Source organism: Musa acuminata, chromosome BXJ3-4 (assembly GCF_036884655.1).
Source record: "Musa acuminata AAA Group cultivar baxijiao chromosome BXJ3-4, Cavendish_Baxijiao_AAA, whole genome shotgun sequence".
Classification (NCBI taxonomy): domain Eukaryota; kingdom Viridiplantae; phylum Streptophyta; class Magnoliopsida; order Zingiberales; family Musaceae; genus Musa; species Musa acuminata.
In genome coordinates, this window is record NC_088352.1 from 1,741,327 (window position 1) to 1,764,325 (window position 22,999).

Consider the following 22,999-nt stretch of genomic DNA (forward strand, 5'->3'; position numbering starts at 1 on the left):
ATTCTGCATTTAATCAGTGTGTGTTAGTAAGTACATGTAAAGAAATGATCCCCATAAATAGATCTTGCGGCAGATTCATGGAGGACAGCCCTGAAACTGGTGAAGAGACTAAAAGTGACAGTCAGTAGTGGCAGCAGGTACGTGTCTGGCTTCATTTTCTTACTACTTTCGATGCATTGCTTGTGTGCCTGTGTTTCTTTCTTCCTCCACGCTCCGCGCGCGCGCGCTCTCTCTCTCTCTCTCTCTCTCAAGATTAGAAGATAAGATTTTCTTAACTACAAAGAAAATCTTTTTATTTTGATTAAAAAAATCTTCTATTCCGTTGAGAGAAATTCTTTCTCCTAATTTGTATAAATAGGTGATGAAATATGTTAATGTTTAGAAGCATTTTCATTTCTTCCTTCTTTTCTTCTTCAATAATTTTTTTTAATAATTATTCTTGTATTCTATTCTTTTCTTCAAGAGATATAAGAGAGAGCTTGCAATGTGTCTTTATGCAAGCATGAAAAGTATCATCGATTCGCATAATCTCATCCTTACGTTAGAGAATGAAAGACAACCAGTTGCATGATGCTCCTACTAGTGTAGGTGTAGGGAGGGTTGACGTACATAATCTTGCTCGATAATTGTTATCACGGGAACATTAATATCATATCGTAAAGAAGCAATCTTATGATTATGATTAAATCAATCACGAGTGATCATCTCAGTACACAAGTGCTCCATCATCTCATGAATTTGATGATCATGCCACTTGTAGGGAGGATTCGCATGACAAATATATTTGATTGCTCTTAATAATTACCAAGTTATGATAACAACATAGGCTTGTTGTTGGTATCATTGTGACAACAAAGGGCCTTTAGTTTTGATAAAAAAAGATAAATTCAAATCATCTCCCACTTGATTTCTTCTCTCAAAATACAAAAAAAAAAACAAAGAGAGCAGCGGTTGAATTTTTCTTCATTAGTCAACATAAACTAAGAAATTATAAAAGATAGGAAACGCAGCACCTACCCAACCCATTACTTCTCTCTCTAATTATGAGAGAATGTTAGCCTCAATACAAAACGACACAGACTACCATTACAGAGAGAGAGAGAGAGAGAGAGGAGGCAAGACGTGCAGCAGATGGGGACATGAAGCTGAGCAGTAGTGCTCTGCCTCTCACATCGTCTCCTAGTTATTATTATAGCCTATTAGCAGTCCATCACCACCTGTTTGACTTCATTTATAATCAATCGCTTCATTATACAAAGACAAACTTGCCCGTCTCTCTCCTTTACCCACTGTTTCATATTGTCGTTTGATGTACCAATCCCTACTCAACCCCCACTAACACTAGCCTTTTGACCTCGTAAATAAATGTCTATCTTCCTCACAAGCTTTTCCCCCATTCCCACTTTATCATCACATTATTACAACTTTATCATGTACATAGACAACAAAGATAAAAGGACAAGTAAGCACAAAGGGGTAAGCTATAACATTGGGTGAGAATTGAAGGAAGACACACAGAAAGTTGATACAGACAGACAGAAAACGAAAGCAAAAGAAGAGACGACGACAAAAGTCCGACGCAGGTCCACTCCTTTCCCGCCTTTTGACGTTTTTCTGGAATGAACCTTGCTTCCTTTCCTCTATTTCGAGCTCAGGCTTTTGGAGGCGGCAACGCCATCCTTGGTGGCTTCGGCCGCCATGGTGGACTGGGCCGTGAGCGCCGACACGCCGGGGGAGGAGGGGGCGTCGCCGCTGGGATTGGGAGGAAGGACGCCCGGGACGAGGCCGTGGCCGAGGTGGCCGGCGGTAACGGAGGAGATGGCGGAGGCGAGGGAGATGGGCATGAGGCAGAGGCCCTTCCCCTGCAGATACTGCATCGCTGACCCCATGTCCTCCTCCATCATCTTCGCCACCTGGTGCTCCGTCACCGTCAGGCTGTCGCTGCTTCCCGCCGCGCCGTCGTTCGCTCCGTCTCTTCCCGCCCCGCTTTGCCCCTGTTCATTTCACCCCCCGCCATTAATCCTTCTCTAATCATACACTAAACAACCCAAAACCAAGATAGAGAAAGAGAGAGCGGGGGATAGTTTGGGGAATTCAGTTAGCAGCACGCGTGTCGCTGTTAGTGCTTCCTGCCTCGATCGGTCGTCGCCATCACCGAGCCCAGGATATCCCCATGCTCGAAGAATACGGTATGGCATCAAAGGTAAAAGAAGAAAACCACAGGAATAGGAGAAGAGGAAGAAGAGTGGAGACCGGTAATTACTACCTCCGAAGCCATATCAGCCACCAGCGGCGCAACCGCCGCGGCTCCGCCCAACCTGCTCATGCTCAGCACCTGTGCGCCCAAAAAAAAATCACCATAGTCAACCACCGCGTCCATATCTGTGATGCTGGTGTCGGTAGGATACCGCTGACTAGGGCACATGGATCAACTCGCAACTATGTGCGAGCCAATCAAGATCCGGGATCTTTGTCCGGATTTGTCTAAGGAGATCGTTGACTTTGGTGTCAAACGTACGTTTCCAGAGAGAAGGCAGATCTCATGGCGAAGCAACAAACAGAAACAAGAGGAAAGGGAGGAAGAGAGGAGTTTGCCTTGACTTGAAGCTGGAGGAACTTGACGTAGTCGATGATCTCATCCAGCATCGACGCCTTGTCCGTCTGGAATCCACCAATTCATACGACCTCTTAAGAACATATAACAGAAAACTAACCCGGAAAGAAAAAGAAGACAATAAAAGAAGCAGTCTTCTGCTTTCTTTCTCATCCATTGTCTTCTTCCAACAAGTCAAAAAATTCTGGCTTTGGCAGAGTAGCAAGCACAACATATGATGAGCATAATAGCAATGATGATACTGAAGTTGAACTTTCGTGTTGACAATGTTTGTTCTGCTCATTAAATTATTTTGCTCATATCTACGTTAAATTCTTCTTGTGGTTATGGACCACCTATTAATTTGTTGGTATGCTTCCTCCTCACCAACTCTGAAGCCCAGCAGTCAGATGCACAAGTAAACATGGACGTATATACAATATATATATTGCTTATTCATCTGAGAGTCATTAATTAGGCATGCAACTCTCTTAATCACCTTCACATGGTGAATACCATGGTAGAAGCTAATGTAATCTAACTCCTACAATATGCAGACCATTATCTTCATAAACATCATCATCTATGAGCAAAGTTAGAAGCAATGTTGGATGCTTTATACGGAAAAAAGGGATCCTAACACTATTATACTTCTTATTAAAAAGTAGAAGAAGCATACAGATATATATGTATGTATACAGACAGAATCATTCATCTCATTTTCTATTCCCATATTCTCCAGCTTTCAACTTTGCTTTAATGATGTAGCATTTTCTCCAGAACAGAAAAAGATAAAAGAACAAAAGAAATAATGATAGGAGGAGACACAGAAGATTTTAATACCTTATTGGCGTTGGGCACCAACTCCTGCAGAGCTTTCATCCTCTCTGCGATTCTCTCCCTGCGAAGCTGTGTGCGTAGAAAACAAAGAACAAAACATAAGAGAAATGACTGAAGAGATGCAAACAAATGGTGAGACAGCAGAAGGTGCAGTACAGAACAAATCTGAATCATGTTGCAGCGAGTACCGAGGGAAGGGAGGAGAGCATTTAATGCAGAGGCCTACAGGTTTCTGGGCCTTCAATGTTCTCAATTTCTCGATCCTTTCGTGTGAAAAAGCAATTTTCTAAGGAAAAAAAATTGATCTTTTTGGTTGATTTCTGTCACGGCTTACCCTCTCGGCGATGCTGTGAGGATCAGTAGCCTGGCCCCTCCGCGCCCTCACCCTCTGCCTCGGCGGTCCCGAGCCACCACCGGCGGAGGCCGACGCCAAGGTTGACGCAGCTGGAGTCTGCCCCGCTCCGGCCGCCGGTGGCGCTGCTCCAAAGTTCTGGCCCGGCATCGGCGCGCTCTGGTTTTTGAGTTCGGGCATCGACCAATGAGAAATGCTCAAACAGAATGAAAAGCTTCATCTGGAGAATGTTACGATGGTTTGGTAGAACCTGGGGATGATGGAAACTCTGTTGATTCACCGATTCAGCGAGCTGAAGCGATCCCCCGAATCCATTGTATAGCCCATCGCCGCCCTTTCACTCAAAGATCGAGATTTTACAACGCAGTTTGTTTTGTTTGGTTTCTTCTCGTCCCAAATAAATGGATTTCTTCGAGTAAAGAGGATGAAAGGAAGGAGAATTAGAGCAACGTACGGTGGGGTTGGGGGAATCGGCGGAGCCAGCGCTCCCCAGAGTCAGCGGCAGCGGGAGCAGCCCAGATAGCATCTGCTGCTGGCCGCTGCGGCTGAGCTGGAGCATCAGCGCCTCCCCCGTCGGCGAGCTCCCGCCGCTGATCTGGTGCTGCCGGAGCCGGTTGGCGAGCAGCAATGACTCGTCGTACTGCATCTCCTCCGCTGACTCTCCGGCGCGGCCAGCGCTGAAGAGCCTCTGCCCCGCCGTGGGAGCGTCGGAAGGGGGGACCCAGGCGGGCCTGGGGTTCCCGAGCTCGGCCCAGGCGGAGGGCAGGTTGGAGAGCATCTGGTCGAGGAAGTCGTCGTGGCCGACACCGCCGCCTGCGTGATCGAACGGCGCAGGCAGGCCGTGGCCGTTCTGCAGCTCCCGGAGCGCGACGTGGGCCGCGGCGGCGGCCGAGGTGTGGGAGATGCCGTTGAGAGACGACGCCATGCCCGGCATCTCTCTATTGCTCGGCTGCATCCCCAGTTTCACGGCGAGGGTTAGGGTTAGGGTTTGGGATTGGGGAGGGAAAAGAAGCCGGAAAAGAAGTATCGTGTCGGAGTCGACAGAGATGCAAGAGGGTAGTGAGCAGGGGGAGACGAGCATTTCGTGATATGCGTCGTAACTTATATTGGGATTTTTCTAATTAACTTAATCTCGGGATTAATTATTTAATTTATTACTACCTTATCCTTAAGTAAGTAATTAAGTTAATTAATGACTACTGGCGAGGGGAAGAGGAGGGCGGGTGAAGTAGTTTTGCAAATTATTTTCAGTCACCCGTAACCTTACCTGGCTCGTATTGGTCTCAATGTGGGTCACATTGCGCAAGCTTTGGGCAGTTACGACTCCCCGTCGGCTCCGATCTGGGTGACGGCGAAGGATGACTGGGAATGATGTTGCTCCGTTTTATTTTGGGGGCCGGGTGGTGGGGTCTACAACGGGGACAAATCACATCCGTCAGATTCCGAGGTTGATCTGAGTGATGATTACGCGTTTGACCTCGGATTTCTTGTCTTGTCTCGCTTTCCATCGGTGAATAGGTTGAGAATATACATCGTATACATACAGTATACATGTTTGTGTATGCACGAGTAAATTTTGTTGGCATTTATCCCCCAAGGGAAGGATTTGGTAATGACATCAACCACGTATGTGACGTCTTCATATTCGATGATGAGAATGATTAGACTTTAATTGTTAGCAGTAGGTCCATGAATTCATATGGAATCCACATCAACGGTGAGCTATATTATTCTATTGCTTTTCTTAATCCAGCCCTCTTCCTTGATCCATTTACGGTCTAATTATGCATACTTTCATTTCTCATGTATATATATTTGAATAGAGTGTTGAATATTGGTTCGTTGGCTTATCAAATAGATATATTGTAGTATCGTAAAGTAAAATAACAAAAATGATAAATTCTTAGTGTACTTGATAAGATGATCATCCGTAATTGATGAAAGCTCGATAGGTACAATCTAATCAGTTGAGAAACGTCAATGTGTCCACTATGCATAGCATGCATTTAATCTTCTATAATCAACTATGCTTATAAAATAAATATTAAGAATTAAGAGTATTTGAGTATATTCTTTTTAATTTTGAACTTCGAAACTTATTCAAAACTCTTAGACTCATCATTCGTCTAATATGAACAAATATTGACTTGAGAATCGAAGAGAAAAGTTATGAATACATCATCCTATAGAACTCACTATTCAAGAGAAAAGTGATAATCATCACATAAGACATTAGATAGTGATCATAGTAATCGCACAAGACATTTAACGAGCATTCGACATCACTAGTAGTGAAAATTAGCTCGGGTATACACTACCATACTAACTAATTAGGTGAAAGCCATACTATACTATCTTAAGTTGTCTTATTTTGGGTCCAAAAAGATATTCTTTTTAAACCATAGTTTTCACATATCACAAGATTTGTCTTACTGCCTCAAGATAATGCAGACCTTTATATCTATTCATGTTAATGCTTAATTAACTTCTAGGAGCTAACATAACAAGCTAATCAAAGTTGTCAAACTAATCAACAACTGTAAGCTCATACATTCTTCGATGCAGATCCCAAAGTACAAATTTTCTTTCATGAATCTGAACTACAAAGATGCTAATGGATGCATTTTATTTTCTGTTGCGGCACACTTAATGAAGTGCGTTCTACAAATCAACCTCCACTTTGTTGCTAACCACAAAAAAGAATTGACAACATAATCTGCCATTACACTAAATCAGAAAGCTTAATGAACAAAACCTTCCATGATGAGCCCCCAAAATTTCCATGCACACTAAATCTTAGAGAACAGACAAAATCATAAAGCAGCAAAAGTGACATGTAATTTGCCAGTAAGGGACAGCACTCTGAGCTTTTGTTTTAATGCTATCATTGCCACTAATTAAGGTTCAAGTATCCACTTAGATGTCAGCTCAAAAATACTAGCCAAAACGGTATCCAATGACAGAGGTTAGAGGCTATATATACAAAGAAAGGATGTATCATGTGTCATATTAGGTTAATAAGGATGCAGAGAAGAGGAGCTTGGCGATAATTAATGAACCTCATAATTTCGTTCCTAGAAGTCAATAGTATAGGTAACGATAATTGGATGAGTTCTTGTTAGGATCAACTATCCGATCCAATGAGATAATTATCCTATATATATATATATATATATATATATATATATATATATATATATATTCTCTTGCCTTTTAATTTTGTTTATTTTTTTAAATACCCACATGGTATTGTGTGAGTTGACTCTTAAGAAATCAGTCCACCACCAGGTCAATAGAAATCCCCCAAAGTCAAATCCCCAGATCTCGAACACTTCTTACAGGAGTCTCCTGCAATCTTACATCCTATCTTTGGTCACAAAAGTCAAAGACAAAGGCTGACAGGGATGGGTTGACCACAGGCATGGCACAAGGAACTCTTGTGGCTCGCATTGCATTGCCTCTCCAATCTAAAGGAGGGACGACAAAGCCTCACCACACATATGATTAGCTTTGGGAAAGGTTGATTCTCCTCAGATATCCACCTCTCTCTCTCTCTCTCTCTCTCTCTCTCTCTCTCTCCCCTTTTTCTCTCCACATGCCCACACCCTCTTCACATTTCCCCAAATATAATCATTCAAGCAAACAATCACACCTCCTGCTTCAGATACTAATTGTACAACGAAAACAAGGAAAAAAAAACAAAGTTCTACAGCAATTATTATTATTCTTTTAGCTGAAATTTGGTAACTATGAAATCATCCATCCTCTTCAAACAAAATGTTAGAAGATATATGATATACTTGCTAAGGCTATGCAAGATGGAATATAACACCTAAGTTCCATTGTATTCTATGCAGCTAATCAATATTCTCAATACGATTAGTAAGATTGTTTCTACAATAACAACTGTAATCATAAATCCCAACTATTTGGGTTCGGATTATTTCTTTTATGTTAAATATGTAATTGCTATCAATTGAAACTACAATGTTAGGGTTACAACGGACCATACAATATCTAGGTTCGATCATACTTTATGCAGCTAATTGATATTGTTCATATGATTAGTCCTATAAATAAATATAATAATTGTTTATACTTTACTAAAGTTTAAACTGTTACTGGATGCCTAGAGCGCAAAAATAAACCAGCAAGAACTCATGAACGTTCACAAGGCTTTTCACCAGCTCAAAAAGAGAATAAATTTATGCATTCCCATGATTAATTCAACTATCAATTTTTGGGATGTTAGCAAAGCTTCATATATATCTGCACACAGAAGTATCATTTATATATAATTTATTGCACAAAAGGAAACGATGTTTGGTCCATTACCTAACGACATTCGTGTCGCCAATGTGGCCCTTCAAGTCTGGCAATCGAGGAAGAGAGCAGGAAGAAAGAAAACCGAACAGCTGTGATTTTAGTAGGGAAGCAGCTTGATGAAGGCTTTGTTCGGTATCACGAGAAAAATCCAAGTTCCTGCGAGATCAATAAGAGTTGACACCTCGGGATATCTGGCGACATCCAATCGTCACCCCTGGTAAGATAAACAGTTAAAAGAGAGTCAATAGCAAACATCAGTAACTTGGTACTGATCATGAACATCATATAGAAGTTGTGGAAGAAAAAGACACAAGTCCAGACGATAGTATACTTAATGCAAGCTCCACTCGGACATCCATCCAGAGGTTTGTTGGCCACCTCAATGTGGAAGCTGACGACTCTGGTGATGTGGTTGAATGTACTCTGCGAATGGCTGCCAAGAAGGAGCGTTCTCCAATCTCATTAATTGAGAGAGAGAAATCCATGTCCAATATCTGGTATCCTGAAAACCAAGAAAAGAATGGCCTGCACCTTGGGCCATTCTCACTTGCAATTTACTCTCGAATAGTGAATACAATGTTTCATCCGTAGTTGTCTTAATCTTCGGAGAAATAAAGAAAAAAAAAAAGATAAAATTAATTATTAGCTAAAACCGAGATACAATTACAGCAATTTTTTGTCTCTCTTTTTGCCGTCATATCCTCAAGGGTTGGTTCCCTCGTTTTGTTTGCCCCAGCTCTGAATTTAACTTCTGATGTGCTTTCGCATTGGCAGTCTCTTGGAATGGGTTTGGCCCACCAAAAGATTGTTGGGACTTCCTCAACTTCTTCCTCTTGCCTTGGTCGTATTCCTCATCCCTGAGATGATTTAAAAATCAGGAAAAAGAAATTGAAGAAAGAGCAGCTGCAGCAGATTGCATGTCAATTCAAGTGAGTTAATTCATGTATGAAGTAATAGCATGAAATTTAATTCGACCGCAAGAAGCTGCAGGGTAAGAATGCATGACCATTAGTTGGAATCGAAAGCCAATGCCCACAGAAACTTGTTAGGATGACCGGTTCGGATGACTATGAAGAATGGAAAGTGCTAACCCATTCCAAGCAAAGTATTGTCAAGGTCGACAGATGAATCCAAAGACAGACATCGGTAGTGCACTTATCAAAGATGTTGGACTCTGAACCGAGAATATATTTTTTAACATCAAATCAACCAACCATTTAGCTTTTCTTAAAAGTAAAATATGGAAGAAACCAGTCACATATTGTGCAAGTATATCTTCACATCATCATTTTTGTTAATAGCTATTGACAGTTGGAAACCAAAGATCAGCTATAGTTTACTGGCCATCCTCAAGGTCCATGGAAGGGCTATCAATTTTTAAATGTTTGAGTCTTCACAAACAAAAAAAACAAAAAAAAAATTGAAGTAACATAAACAATGAACAAACATATAAATTCAACAAGGACACTGAAGCTGTCTGGGACCTGATTTGAGGTTTAAATTAGAACCTACAGAAACAGTTGATTATATAGAATACAATGGCACTTTCCATAGGTTATTTCAAGATATCTATTTTCTGATATTATAATATATATGACAAGTTAACAATGCTAGCCATCTCGAATATATCTTTCAGCATCGTTCTTGTTCATGTCTTTTCAAAGCTAGTTATTCCTACACTTGTGCTGACAATAGTGATCTATGAAGAAAGGTAAACCATCAGACGAATTATTGTCAGCAAGCAAGACCATAGCAATGACAAGCATTTTTAAAAGCAGAGACTTGAAGTCCCAGGGGCCATGCAAGTAGACAAACGTCTTTTCTAGATTTGGTTAAAGGTATGCATAATAGAAGCTAACTAAGATTAGTGCAAATTACACTAAAAGAATTGATTTATGAGGAACAGTATTATGGCTATTTTGATTATTCTATGTCAATCCCGAAACTATTAACAGCTCAAGACTTTACATATTGGTCTTCATTCATCACTTTATTGAAGAAATCCACAAGCATGCGATCATACATTTAGGTTCCAGATACTCTTTTGAATGATAAAGTGACTATAATTTAGGATCTACTTGTAAGGTATAACAGTAGAGCATGTTTTGTTGATCACCATAAATATCATGCAGAAGTGAAGGAAAGAGCCTTACCATTCATCCAATACATATCCAATGCTGGTATTTCTTGAGCTTTCTGGCCCATTTTCCAATTTAGGCAATTCTACATCATCCCATCTTGAAACTGCATCCCCAATGTGGCAAATGATTAGTAAGCAACAACAATTATAAGAACAAAAAATGTAATGGCTGACAAGTAAAACCAGATATTGCAGATATTCACCAGTAGTTTCTTTCAACTCCCCCATCAGCAGGTTCATAAAATCATGATGGATACCTTTGTCATCTGTATACGTGGCTCTCGAGCTAAGCAATTTTTCTGCAGAACTCAAGCATATTCTTGGTAACCCAAAATTATCAAGTGTTACATTCTTATTAGTATTCTTCGACTTATCACCTCTATTGGTAGAACTAAGTGATTCACCATTGCAATAGTTCCCACTCTTCACCATTTTGGAATTATTGTCTTCTACCAGTCCAGATCGGCAGTGTTTCTCATGACAATGCTCACGTACAGTGGCCTCAGAAGTGGATGCAGCCAGATCATTTGTGTTGATATCATCAGGAATATCTTTTAGCAATATTTTATAACTTGAAGGCTGTTTTTTGCTTTTCCTAACTTTCTTAATCTTGTGCAGATTTAAAGAAGCAAAAAATATATGGTTCCGGCCAAAACAAATGCCTCTTAACGGACGCTTAGCAATCTTCTTTGGCTTCAGCTGCTTTAAATTGTCTATTCTGCTGTTGTCTTTAAAAGTATCCTCCTGAACAAAGCTGTTTGCAGTGTCTAGTCTCTTTGGCAAATTAACCAACCTTGGCTTCTCCTGCTTATGAAGGTTTTCCACATGGGATAGCATGCTAGATGAGCACCACTCATTGTGATGAGTGGTCTAGCCAAGCAAACAAGGAAAACATTAATACTCAAAATAGCAAAAAACAGGATCTCGAAGAAAAAGTACAACAAAACTATACCAGATTTCCCACTGGTGCTCTGCCATTTGCTTCCTTCCTAGTAAATCCATTTAAAAGTTTGATTTTTCGATTTTCTTCAGGTATGCCATTTACTGCATTGCAAAGCATATCGTGCATCTGCAAAATTCCTTTTTCAGCATCATTGTCCTGAGATTGGATAAGGTGACAAGTCAGACAAAGTGCGGCTGCACACAACCAGCATCTGGCATAAGTAACATGAAACAGTTTTGAAGTTACCTTAGCCATATGTCTTTCTTTGAGAAGTTTGTTTTCATGTTTCTGAGACTTCGGGCGAGTGCAGCTAGAGTTATTCAGCACAGCAATAACCCCAACTGACTTCACCTCTTCATTAGTGCTCCCGGATATTTGACCTCTTTCACCATCTGATTGATGACTTCCAAGGATAAAAGTAGCATCAATTCTACAAGTGGCTTTAGCTTCCTCCACCATGAAATCTTTTCTCATCACCTGAAGGGTTACAGATGTTGATGTTGTTTGCTGTAATCCTTCTGGCAAGGAATCTCCATCTGGTTGCAAAGTGGACGTTTCTCTTCCTATTGCCTCTCTGTCAATTTGCACTTCTGGAACTTCATTCAAAGCAGGGGTTTTACTTTTTTGCAAAGTCAAAATTGTTTGAGGCAAAGGGTGAAGTGACAAAGTGTCCTTTACTGAACCAGATTGAACATTGGTGTTACAAGTTCTGACACAATTCTTAACTGCCCCATTTAGGGCCAAGGATGATTCAGAAATCAGTTTCCTTTCAGTAGCATTAGCAGAAATGTTATCTTTGTGGACCATATTGACTGATCCCTTTGGCAAAGAAGTTCTGTCACGGACATAAAATAGCATATATGCTTTCTGTGCTAATACAGTCTTTTCACTGACCTGGCCAACCTGCAAATCAATGTTTGACAGAATCAACAGAGGAACACAATTGTTAATAGAAAAAGCATATCAAAAATGAACTTTCATCAATGACCAGTAGGAAAATCTGCATAATGTATGCTGATTAATGCTCTGCAATTAATTTATCTTTCTTGTATTATCTGTTAGTATCCTCTATATTCAAGTGCTTTCAATGTGCATTTTCCAAATACCTACCTAAGAAAAACATGCTTCTTCCTTCCACCCCATGATGAGTAGGAAAATCTGCATAATGTATGCTGATTAATGCTCTGCAATCAATTTATCTTTCTTGTATTATCTGTTAGTATCCTCTATATTCAAGTGCTTTCAATATGCATTTTCCAAATGCCTACCTAAGAAAAACATGTTTCTTCCTTCCACCCCATGACCCAAGAAAAATCTGCATGACGTATGCTGATTAATGTTCTGCAATTAATTTATCTTTCTTGTATTATCTGTTAGTATCCTCCATATTCAAGTGCTTTCAATATGCATTTTTCAAATACCTTCCAAAGAAAACATGTTTCTTCCTTTCACCCCATGAAAGGAAGAACAGCAAACAAACGTCAAAAAGCACCATATGAGAGTTTCTTCCATCAGGAAGGAGATCAGATAAACCTGTTCTAATGTTGAATGTCCATTGCAAAAGTACATAATATAGTCATCCAAACTTAACTTTCTCTGTTATCAGTTTATCTACAGAATTGCATGTATATAACAACACATCATCAAACACAGTAAATAATAAGACCTGGTTATCATCAAGAGAATGCCACATGCCACTTGAGGTGCGAACATAACAAAAGTAGTGTCCAGAGTGGGTACTCCAACCCGCATGCACCAAGACACCATAAAGGGTGTATTTTACATCTCCACCCTGCAAAATATCAAGAATGGATAAATAATAAGATCTAAACAGAAATATTTAGCATTTTTATAAAGGAAGAATCACTACTTAAATATTTACACACATGTTGATCACTGAGGAAAGGTTTCAAGTCAAGAGTGGGCTCAAAATCCACTTTTTTGTCGATCTTCTGACCAGGAACATAAGAACTAAAACGTTTGAGATGGATAGTGAGAACATATGGGGCCTTGTGAATAGTAAGTTGCTTTAAGGCCCTAACTTTCTCCTTGCAGTGCTGGCACTGGTACTGCCTCTCACCTCCATCTAATTGCTCGACAGCAGTGAAATGTGTAAGTGCCTTCCACAAAGAATCAGCCTTTGCTATTTCAAGGCTCAAGTCTACGAAGGGATCAAATTTACTGGAAGAGTAGGAACACTGTGTGCATTTAACCTGCAAAAAAAAAAGTGCATTGTCTTGTAACTTACAGGTATTTCAAGTTTTCAACAATCCAAAGGGAACGAGACAAAAGACAATAAGAACAGATCCTCAATGGCTGACTTTGATATAAACATAAAATGAGAACGGAGGTGAAATTTAAAGCAGACATTGGTGAGAATGGTTACCAATGTACTTTTTGAACAAAATATGAAGGCCATCTTTTACACTTGGGTTTCACCAAAGTTTGTAAAACCCACAGTTGTCATCATTAAACATTATGTTCTAGTTCTTTATAATCAAAGACCATCTTTTAAACCACAGTTGTCTCATTAAACATTAAGTTATATTAGGTTTTACAATCAAAGTCGGCATATTTTTTGGCATAACCTCCTAATGCTCTGGAAACCATATATGTGTTTTTGGAAGAGAGAGAGAGAGAGAGAGAGAGAGAGAGAGAGAGATTGTTTGTAAGCTAAGGGATTCTCCCAGATAGGCTTTAGTATGCACAAAATCATGCCTCAGGAACAATTCATGGCTAAGGTCACATCGCATTCTTCAAGCATGCAATCTCTAAGTTCACCAATTACTCAAGAAGTTTTGCCATAATGGACTTTTATAAATGAGACTTCAAATGTCCAAAAACAAATTCTCCGTTCAAAGGAATAGTAACATTGACATTACAGACTGGATTTGTTTGCTTAGATTTTCCTTTCAGGTGAAGTGTCTCCTAAGACAATTAGATCCTTTATCTAATACCAATAAATAAGCATTAAAATTGCATATTTATAATTGCAAATCCATAGAGTTACCTGGCTCCTGAGATGGCCACCAAATATCTTGTGCACCAAACTTTTCTCATAAGCACCAGGCGACTCACTTGGGACTCCGGATGGTAAACAACATTTATGCATGGATTCAAGCAAGTTAACCATGTATTCATGTGCATCCTCTTGTCTGGAATTACGAAAATTGCGTGATATGCCTAAGATGGAGTTAAGGTTTGCCATTTTAAACTAAAAAACAGAACAACAAGGTCACTATCTAAGATGTTAATTTAAAATTAAATAATCATTGAATCTGGTGGTTGAACAAAATAATAATTTTATTAGAGGAAACATTTTGTAGAGAAGTTGTAATAACTGTGCAGCATAATAAGGATACAACGCAAGTTCTTGACAAGATGAGAAGGTGATAATATCTTTCCATTTGACTGTAAAGCAGTGATGACATGATTCTGAAGAGCGCACATTGCACAAAATCCAGCTGTATGACCTATGGACAAAAAATTGAAGACATTTTAGTAACAAATTTCTCCAACAGATAGAGAACTGACAAATGTTAAATACAATAAGAACATATGAATTGATGTGCAACAACAACTAGCAATATAATGGCAACAATAAAATACAAAGAGGGAACAAACAGGCAGTTTTGTCCATTTTGATTACAAAAACTAGCACAAGAAATTTCCAAAGAAATAGAGTTCACAACTAAACAGGAAAGCAAGATCAAAAGTTTGGCAAAAAAACTGTGGTTAATAGGGATATTTCTTTGTGCTGCTGTTGTTGTTATTAGATAAAGATTAATTGGAAACAAGATGTATATTACTAACATGACACCACATCACATAAATTCTTAACCCGCATTCCTAGTGTACTTACCTAATCTAAGAAAGAAAGCAAATATTGTGTAGGCAACTTCGGTGGCCCATGTAAAATTGATGAATAAAAGCACAGTGATGTGGGAGAATACACCACCTAAATAAAACATATAAATGAGTAGGAAAAAGAACTTACAAGAAGATTTATGCTTTCCACTTTGCAAATAAGCAGCAAAGGGCTCAGTGTACGTCAGGCATTGGAGGACTGAATTGAGAAAACAAGTGTTGCCAAGATTTGCTAGTCCAGCACCCTGTAAGACACAATTTTCATAAGTTCACATAACAGAATTGATAAAAAAAAAAGGTTCATATTCAAGGCAAAATAAATAAATATCAAAAAATTGTAAACGGACATAATAACTTAGAACAGAAGTACATTATCCTTAAACAATCACCACAAAATGCATAGGAAGATGATTTGAGGAAAGGAAGAAAAGAAATGCAAGTTTTGTCCAATAAACATTAGGAACAGAACAGAACAGAATCAGAAACAATAACCCATCATCAACAAATTGCAGCAATAGATGATCGGAAGCTACAGCTTCGTTCCTCCTTAAACGAGGTTTCAATCAAATTGCACGAGAACCCAACAAACTTACTATTCTCCGGAAGGTGATACTAAAGCTAAGCTCAGGATCCATTCTGTGCTCATAAAACTCCCTCTCCCCCGATCGCTTCCCAGGAGAAGGCGCCCCGGCCTGAAAGGCCCCTCCACGGCTAACCGCCGGCCTGTCGAGACCCAAGCTGGGGTTCAAGGTTTCGAGGCGGAAATCCCCATCAGAACTGGAGAAGGAAGAGTACGGCTTCCTCGCGGGGTGGAACTCGATCCTCCTATGGAACAGGCTCTCCACCCGAGACAACCCGGATGCGGGGGCCGCGGCACACTCCGGTTTATCCGCCACCGCCGATCCTTCCGCCATTGGACCGGAGGTGGGATCGAAGCGGCTAAGGTGTTAGCCCGGAGATCGGGGAGAAGGCGAGGGAGATAGAGAGTGGGAGGCAAGGCGTAACAAGGGTTTCGGCGCCGCTTCGCTACCGCTTGGTGTTTTTCTTGCCCCTCTGGCCTTGCTCGATGCGTTATAAAGATCCTACGCTCCGGAAAGGTGAAGCCGGTGGAAGAAGTATTACCGACCGTTGATTCCTGTGTTGCCCGTTGAGGTTTACATAGTCGGTTTGGGTCGGTTTTCAACTGTTTTCTGAAATTAAAATTGTTTTGTGTGTAATTGATAAAATTAAACTAACTCAAAACTATTTCTTATCTCAATAATAATAATAATAATAATCTAAGGATTAATAGTCGGGTTGTTATATTAGAGCTAATTATGTCAATAATTAAAATGATTTAAATGAGTTAATCCGTGTAACAATTAATTAATCACAATTAATCACCTCAGTAGTAAATAATTCATATCCCAAAATATTATTATCATGGATGATTCTAAAGAATCTTTTACGAGGATTTTTGAAGGATTTCTTTGATTTCCATATATATATATATATATTCTCATCTTTCTCTTAAATAATTTTTCTATAACCTCACAATAACTTGTGGTGGGAGTTTTAGATATGCAAGTAAACTCCGAGGATTGTGAAATTCTTTTAGCTAATTGGTAAAATTCAAAGATCTGAAAGGCTATATGGTTGTATTTTGAAGAATGAACATGAAAACTACTTCTCTTTGATATGATCATGGAGGTGCCTTTTCCTGGTAGAATCCTGGATATTCATTCTACAGGAAAAATAGTTTCTCATAGACTGCATTCTAATTTTATTTGCTTATGTTAGATCTTCTCAGCTATTGACTCGAGACATTCTGATTGCTCTTCCCTCCCTTTTGTTTAGACAACAAAGTGGAGCTGACCATTTCATGTCTGCTTCGTGGATTGCTCACTTCTGTTCAATCAGCTTTGCGGTATAAAGGTTCGTCAACGACAGTCCTACCTATCTAAACCTTTCCTCGAAGACCGAACTGCACCATCCGAAATGGGACACGCCACATTTCTAACCAGAGTTTACTAAGTTTCATTTTACAGCTACAATTGTAGTACGAACGTTTAGTTATAATAGAAATGATGAATTATCTATCATATTGATAAGACTTGCAATCGTCACTACAAGACTGGATAACTTCATTATGCTTTTCTTTGTTGTTGTTGCGATAATTAACCCAATTTCCCCTGAGAAACATCGACTTAATCAAATCTGCTGATAACTTGGAAACTCCGATTCTGTATTCTTCGATCCGACTCTTATTAGCAGGTCTGCAGGAAGCAGATCCTCCAAGAAGAACTAACTGGCAGTGATTTCTCTTGCCCCAGAAAAATCACTTCCGATCAGCTTTGAGCTTGCAGATGCTGAAACATTCTTCCGGAGATCGCACTTGCAAGCGCTTCTGCAAAACTTGGATCCTGAGTCAATGATGAGGCCATCTTCTCCGCCAAGATTCGTTGGAATTCGACACACTCAACTTCAGACCTGAATCCTCGTGGCCTGAGATCCAGGGCGACTGCAGAGTCCGAAGAACTGAGAGAGACGAAGCAAGGGAGCGACTCGTTCCCCGTGGTTGGCGGATCATGGTTGTGCTCACCTTCGTAAGTAGCTATCAACACTGAGCTGTCTTCCGCACTCCTCTGCACCTGCGGCAAGCAAGGATGACCAACAAGAGTCAGTTGCATCACTTTAATGATCAGTGGAAGTTGCCCGGTCTCATCTGTTCAAGTGTTTAGGAATGTTTTCTTCTGCTCATCGAGACTTGCACAACTTGTGATCAATCTGTTTCATTTCATTTACAATAACATTTCATAGTTGAAAGCAGTGGGGTTTCTATAATTTTGTATTGTACAAATTGTATAAAAACTATTAAATATGTTTGAAAAACATCATATTTCCTTATTATTTTACAGATATGTAATAAAATAGATATAAAACTGGAAAAAAGAAACAGCTGGAATGTTCATCAAATTTAATTGGTCATCAAAGAAAAGAATACGTTAAAATGAAGAAATATTGAGGTTTTGATTCTCTAATTCCTAACATGTCCAGAAGAAGAAGAAGAAGAAGAAGAAGAAATGTTAGATGTGTTGGTACCTTCTTCTTCACAGGACATGAAGGGGCAAAGGAGCATCTAAAGTAAGCTCTTGGAGATGGATTGTCCTTGGTAACCTTCTGCCCATACTTCCTCCATTGATAGCCGTCTCTCACCACCTAAAACACACACACACACACACACACGACATGAGGCAAGTTAATTCATGCTGCTGCAATTACGTTCCTGCAAACAACAGCGTGAAGAGCTACGCTACTCACCAGGCTCGAACTGGATGCATCGATCCTCACGGAAGTCGTGTAGATACTGGTCATGTTGGCACTCATCCTCATCCTCTTCCTCTTCTTCGCCGGGGGTACTGAGTTTGTGAGGTCCATCAACTGATGGTGAAGAGCTGTGTGGTTGGAATACATGGCTTTGACCATCTCGTTTAGCCTCTTGTTCTCCTCGCTCAGTTCATTCAGCTTGGCTTCTAAGTCTCCGTTCTGCAGTCACGGTGATCTCACACGGTTTCAGATGATGTTGATCATGGTGGTGATTGATCATAAGCATGTAGTTACTTACCGAAGCTTGATCAGGAGACCTGCCGATGCTGAGGTCGAGGCTTAGAGTTGGATTGATCCATTCTGAATCCATCAATGGTTCGAAGGCCAATATGAGAGGAACAAGGAGTAGAATGAAGCAGCTACTTATGTAGAGAAGTTTGCATTGGTCTTGCAGACTTGGAGAGGAATCTGTCAGGAAAAGAGGGGCGATGAATTTGTAGAACAATCTCAATGCTTGCCTCATTCATGGAGATGTCATGCAAGTGTCATCACCCTTCAACCGCACATCAAACTGGATAAGAGAAGACAAGAGAGAGAGAGAGAGAGAGAGAGAGAGAGGTAAAAGGAGGTTTGGCTTTGTGTGTGAAGTGGGAGAAGAAAACAGCCAAAACATGATACCTTCTTTTGTGATTTCCAAGTCAATCTCATTAGTCATCGCCCATTTGCCCCCTCTTTCTTCTCTTGTTTTCTCGTTCTTGATGAGAGTCAATTTTTTCCGCTTGACTTCAAAACTTAATCCTAAAGCTTCAGTTGGTTCTGCAATTACTGTGGATGTCAAATTAACAGGTCACTGAACTTATAATCCATAGCTTTCTTGTGTTCCACAATAAGTTGATGATCAAAGACATAAATTGGCAATAGATTACTGTCTTGGAATGTCTCAAGAACAAGCAACAGGTTAGCTGCTGCCATTAGTCTGTGCATCAAGCAGATCAACTTGACCTAAAAGTTTATCAAGGGAAATTGATCTAAAAGTTAACAGCAATAAATTAACTGGACTTTTCTAGATAGTCAAATTGATAGTGCAGATCTTTAAGACATGCACAAAAGTAAATTGAGATGTTGAATTTGTAAACCAGATGACTTAGTCCTTGTGTGTATCACTTACTGGAGAAGATTTCTACTTCTAAGACTAATATACCTCTTTTTCTTCACCAGCAGTGGAATTCTTAAGTATGATATTTTTTATCGTTTTATCGGTAAATGATAATGGCAATGAATCAGGTTTTCTAAAGTTTGCTATGTCTATTTCGCATGCTTAAATTAGAATTGGGTATCCTTAAATAAGGAAGAATTAATTGAGCAAGTAGGTATACACACCCATTTAATTAATGTTAAGATGGATTGCTAAAAAGGAGTATTACATAGGAAAGATAATTGAATTTATTTACTTTTCTATAATATGGTCTTTCATGAAAGACCTTTAAGATAATACATTTGGAGAGAGAAATCATATTTCTAAGTTTAAGTTTTGCAACATAATAACATATGACTAAAATTTTCTCTGTGATTTATAATTTGATTTTTCTTTCATCCCATGAATTGGCTGTGGTTTTCATAAATCCCAACTGGAAGCTTCATGCAGATTAATGGACTTGTGGGGCATTTCTTCAGGGTCAAAATGTGGGAGTCCTCTCTACAACCTTATTTCCATGCATGACTGGGACCAAGTCCTGTGACCAAAAAATCAGATGAACCAAAAGAGTATCCAAAGAAAAAACAAAAAGAAAGTATATCCTTTTTTTACTTGGATCCTTGAAGAAAAAATGTGAGTAAATGATATTACATTTGTATTTATATTTATACATATGCAATGTATCTTCTATCTATTGGTTTGATTCAAAAGGAGAAGTTGATTAGATCGAACAAAAAAAAAAAAAGAGTGTTTTACCATAAAAAAAAAAAGAAAACATGGATGCACTCTAATAAAATAGAAAAAAAAATATAATAAATCACACATCTCTACATGTATTTGTGTCTACAATCATAACAACATTTATTGAAAATTTATATTTATGTTTAATGCCATTGTATGTTACATAAAATACACTCGTTAAGGTAAGACGATCAAGTCGAGAAGACATTAAAGAGAGAAAGAGATATGGGAGATGTCAAATGATCAAAGAGAAAGGATTTTAGTAATTTTGTTATTAATTTAATATAAATTTCCTATCATAAAAATCAAGAAATAAGGTTCGAGCCTTTTTGGTATACTAGTAAGATTGCATCTTTAAGATCTAAGAGATCATGATTCAGAGTCATAAAAATATTTTTTTTAAATATTTAATGATAAGATTATATATATTGACTTTCCCTGGACCCCGTATTGACGGGAGCTTCGTTGAGTACATCTTTTTTTTTTTTACAAAATTTAAAAATTAAAAAATATATATGAGACAATTGCATCAATGGGTTTAATTAAGCTCATGAACATGTGAACACAACCAACAATCAGATGGATGTGTGAATCTTCTTATTAATCCAACCACCATATTTAATATCTGCTGGTGACCAACCAACACAGCAAGTCTTCCCAAGCCAAATCAAATATGAGTTTTTGTTGCTGCAAAATAATTGATCTTTGATGAATCCACTTCTTCCTGCAATTGCATTGCAATTGCAGATCCTGACCTGACTCTAGAAGGTCAATGGAGACAAGCTGTAGGTCTTATCTTATACTGTTGCAGATTTGATCCTTGGACAATGATGGATGACAATTCTTAATTGGTCATTCACATGCTTCTATCAGATGATGTCAATATTACTTGGATGGTGATATTAAGAAAAGACTGTACGCAAATAAAATTACTGATTAATGTCATGGAAATCTCTGAAACCAGATCATGTAGCAACCATCATCTCACACCTTGGTTGGGGCAAATATCAATACATAGATATAAATCAAAGAACCATTCATTTAGAGAACATTACATTGTGAAATAACATATAATTTTGCTGTTACTTATCTGGTTTTTAGCTAACAAGTGTCATTGTGAAGAAGATTAGGATGGTCTTCTTCATTACAGTTCTTTATTAATGGTTGCTTGATTCCAATCCATGTTTCAATTAGGGAAGCAACCAATTTGTACTTGAAGATTTGGCTTATGTAATAGATACGATATGAAGAATCTATCATCTTAACTATCCATGTTCCAACTCCAGGAACACAAGAAGGCCCTTGCAGTCAATGCACTCAAAGTCTTCTTAATAATGGAGTCAAGAATGATGACTAAACTAAACCTCTCCTTGTTCTTGTCATCTGTGCCTCATGTCAAGACACATCTATGATTACTTCACCTTCTCTTCTGATTTTTCTTCTAGTGTATGTCATCATGCTTCATTTAATAGTGACATCAACAAGTAGCACCCTCAGCACAAACTCACACCTCACAGAACTACAAGAAACTTCCCTTCCATCACATGGCCACCAGCACCATTCATCTACCATTCTGAAAACGAACCTACATCATATGACATATATTATTCTCTTACCAACATGTCTACTTTCACTGCCTTTTGTCGTTTCTTGTTTACTTGTTGTGTAGAGAATGTGTGGGTGCTGCTGATTTTTTCCATTGCCATGTAATGTTGTCTGAGTAGGGTTTTCAGTGAACTTCTTTCTTTCGTTTGGAGATGCAGCAGTGGAGATACCAACGTGGATAGGTGAGAGCCATGCAATGGCATCAAGTGTTCAAAACTTATGACATCATAACAATGAGTGTGATGATAGTGATAATCGAAAAAAAAAAAAATCAAACCTACACTGATAAGAGCGCGAAGAAGGTAAAAGGGAAGCACCTGAAAGTCAAAAAGAACCTTAAGAGTAGTAAAACCACTTTTTTTTAAAAAAAAAATTATTTGTTTTATATTCACTATAAAATTGTAGGTTATACATGGGAGAAATACTAGAAGATTTACCCCAAACTCGTCCCAAAGAAGCAGAAGAAGAATAATCAGAATTGACATAGTATAACCACTACTGTAGGAGATGATCGAACCGAACTGGCACCATTTCACACCCGAATTGAAGTCTATCATTGTTGGTTAGGTCAAAGGTTATAGACTCAAATTTTACTCCCGATCGAGAAGTCTAAGAAGGATTATTCACTCTCAATATTCAAGTGAAACAAAAGGTTATCTTGCGATTATCAACATCGGAAGCTAAAAGAATCTCATCTCGATAAGCTTAGTGCAGAGACTTGGACTCAAGACCACTCCTCATCCGAAACCATATCTATCGGGGTGGATCCATAAAGATGTCCAGACGAGGATAGATTGCTAGTGCACATTTAAATTTATGATCACCAATAAATACATTAACAAGGTGCCCATCGATATATGTCAAGTCATTTTCAGGAGTCCATACATGTGGGACTGAAAAGCTATCTACTATCATCGACCTCAACAATAAGTTCATCATTAAGAATGCTTGAAGTGGATGGCCAATTGACCTAGTGACAATCACCCAAGTAAAAAGGATGGTGAATGCATGTCGAAAGATTGTGCTCTTGATCATCCGAACGATTACAACAACAACACAGATATTACCTTGGCATTGACCTATAAAATCAT

General features: G+C 39.0%; 3 protein-coding genes across 5 annotated transcripts; all 3 read right to left on the minus strand.

Annotated features, from left to right (window-relative positions):
- Window positions 1-1,206: 1,206 nt before the first annotated feature.
- Window positions 1,207-4,854, minus strand: LOC135635166 (bHLH transcription factor RHL1-like). Of its 2 annotated transcripts, XM_065146051.1 has the most exons (7): window positions 4,240-4,854; window positions 4,036-4,119; window positions 3,768-3,944; window positions 3,437-3,502; window positions 2,596-2,661; window positions 2,267-2,335; window positions 1,207-1,994 (listed from the first exon to the last, which is right to left on the minus strand). In XM_065146051.1, the coding sequence occupies exons 1-7, from the start codon at window positions 4,738-4,740 to the stop codon at window positions 1,641-1,643; spliced, it is 1,317 nt and encodes a 438-aa protein (XP_065002123.1). In that variant the 5' UTR covers window positions 4,741-4,854; the 3' UTR covers window positions 1,207-1,640. The 2 variants fall into 2 exon arrangements, with proteins under 2 accessions (XP_065002123.1, XP_065002124.1); XM_065146052.1 differs by lacking the exons at window positions 2,267-2,335; window positions 2,596-2,661.
- Window positions 4,855-8,614: 3,760 nt separating this feature from the next.
- On the minus strand, window positions 8,615-16,106 carry LOC135634655 (ubiquitin carboxyl-terminal hydrolase 23-like). 2 transcript variants are annotated; one of them, XM_065145119.1, is made up of 12 exons: window positions 15,655-16,106; window positions 15,192-15,306; window positions 14,557-14,667; window positions 14,205-14,377; window positions 13,081-13,407; window positions 12,861-12,986; window positions 11,441-12,097; window positions 11,204-11,350; window positions 10,629-11,121; window positions 10,455-10,550; window positions 10,265-10,355; window positions 8,615-8,968 (listed from the first exon to the last, which is right to left on the minus strand). In XM_065145119.1, the coding sequence occupies exons 1-12, from the start codon at window positions 15,973-15,975 to the stop codon at window positions 8,806-8,808; spliced, it is 2,820 nt and encodes a 939-aa protein (XP_065001191.1). In that variant the 5' UTR covers window positions 15,976-16,106; the 3' UTR covers window positions 8,615-8,805. The 2 variants fall into 2 exon arrangements, with proteins under 2 accessions (XP_065001191.1, XP_065001190.1); XM_065145118.1 differs by having other exon boundaries at window positions 10,455-11,121.
- Window positions 16,107-17,117: 1,011 nt separating this feature from the next.
- On the minus strand, window positions 17,118-18,915 carry LOC135635358 (WRKY transcription factor WRKY76-like). The gene is made up of 4 exons (XM_065146382.1): window positions 18,666-18,915; window positions 18,362-18,586; window positions 18,143-18,259; window positions 17,118-17,691 (listed from the first exon to the last, which is right to left on the minus strand). The coding sequence occupies exons 1-4, from the start codon at window positions 18,888-18,890 to the stop codon at window positions 17,389-17,391; spliced, it is 870 nt and encodes a 289-aa protein (XP_065002454.1). The 5' UTR covers window positions 18,891-18,915; the 3' UTR covers window positions 17,118-17,388.
- Window positions 18,916-22,999: the final 4,084 nt, after the last annotated feature.

Excerpts from the sequence above, each read along its gene's own strand:
- LOC135635166 (XM_065146051.1), bottom strand. The coding sequence starts at position 4,740 with ATGCAGCCGAGCAATAGAGAGATGCCGGGCATGGCGTCGTCTCTCAAC. Across the intron at positions 2,662-3,436 it reads TGGTGCCCAACGCCAATAAG|ACGGACAAGGCGTCGATGCT; the intron begins GTATTAAAATCT and ends GGTGGATTCCAG. Across the intron at positions 1,995-2,266 it reads TGGCTGATATGGCTTCGGAG|GGGCAAAGCGGGGCGGGAAG; the intron begins GTAGTAATTACC and ends TGAAATGAACAG.
- LOC135634655 (XM_065145118.1), bottom strand. The coding sequence starts at position 15,975 with ATGGCGGAAGGATCGGCGGTGGCGGATAAACCGGAGTGTGCCGCGGCC. Across the intron at positions 11,122-11,203 it reads GAGCACCAGTGGGAAATCTG|ACCACTCATCACAATGAGTG; the intron begins GTATAGTTTTGT and ends TTGCTTGGCTAG. Across the intron at positions 10,356-10,454 it reads GGAGTTGAAAGAAACTACTG|TTTCAAGATGGGATGATGTA; the intron begins GTGAATATCTGC and ends TTGGGGATGCAG.
- LOC135635358 (XM_065146382.1), bottom strand. The coding sequence starts at position 18,890 with ATGAGGCAAGCATTGAGATTGTTCTACAAATTCATCGCCCCTCTTTTC. Across the intron at positions 18,260-18,361 it reads ATGCATCCAGTTCGAGCCTG|GTGGTGAGAGACGGCTATCA; the intron begins GTGAGTAGCGTA and ends TGTGTGTTTTAG. Across the intron at positions 17,692-18,142 it reads CATGTCCTGTGAAGAAGAAG|GTGCAGAGGAGTGCGGAAGA; the intron begins GTACCAACACAT and ends TGCTTGCCGCAG.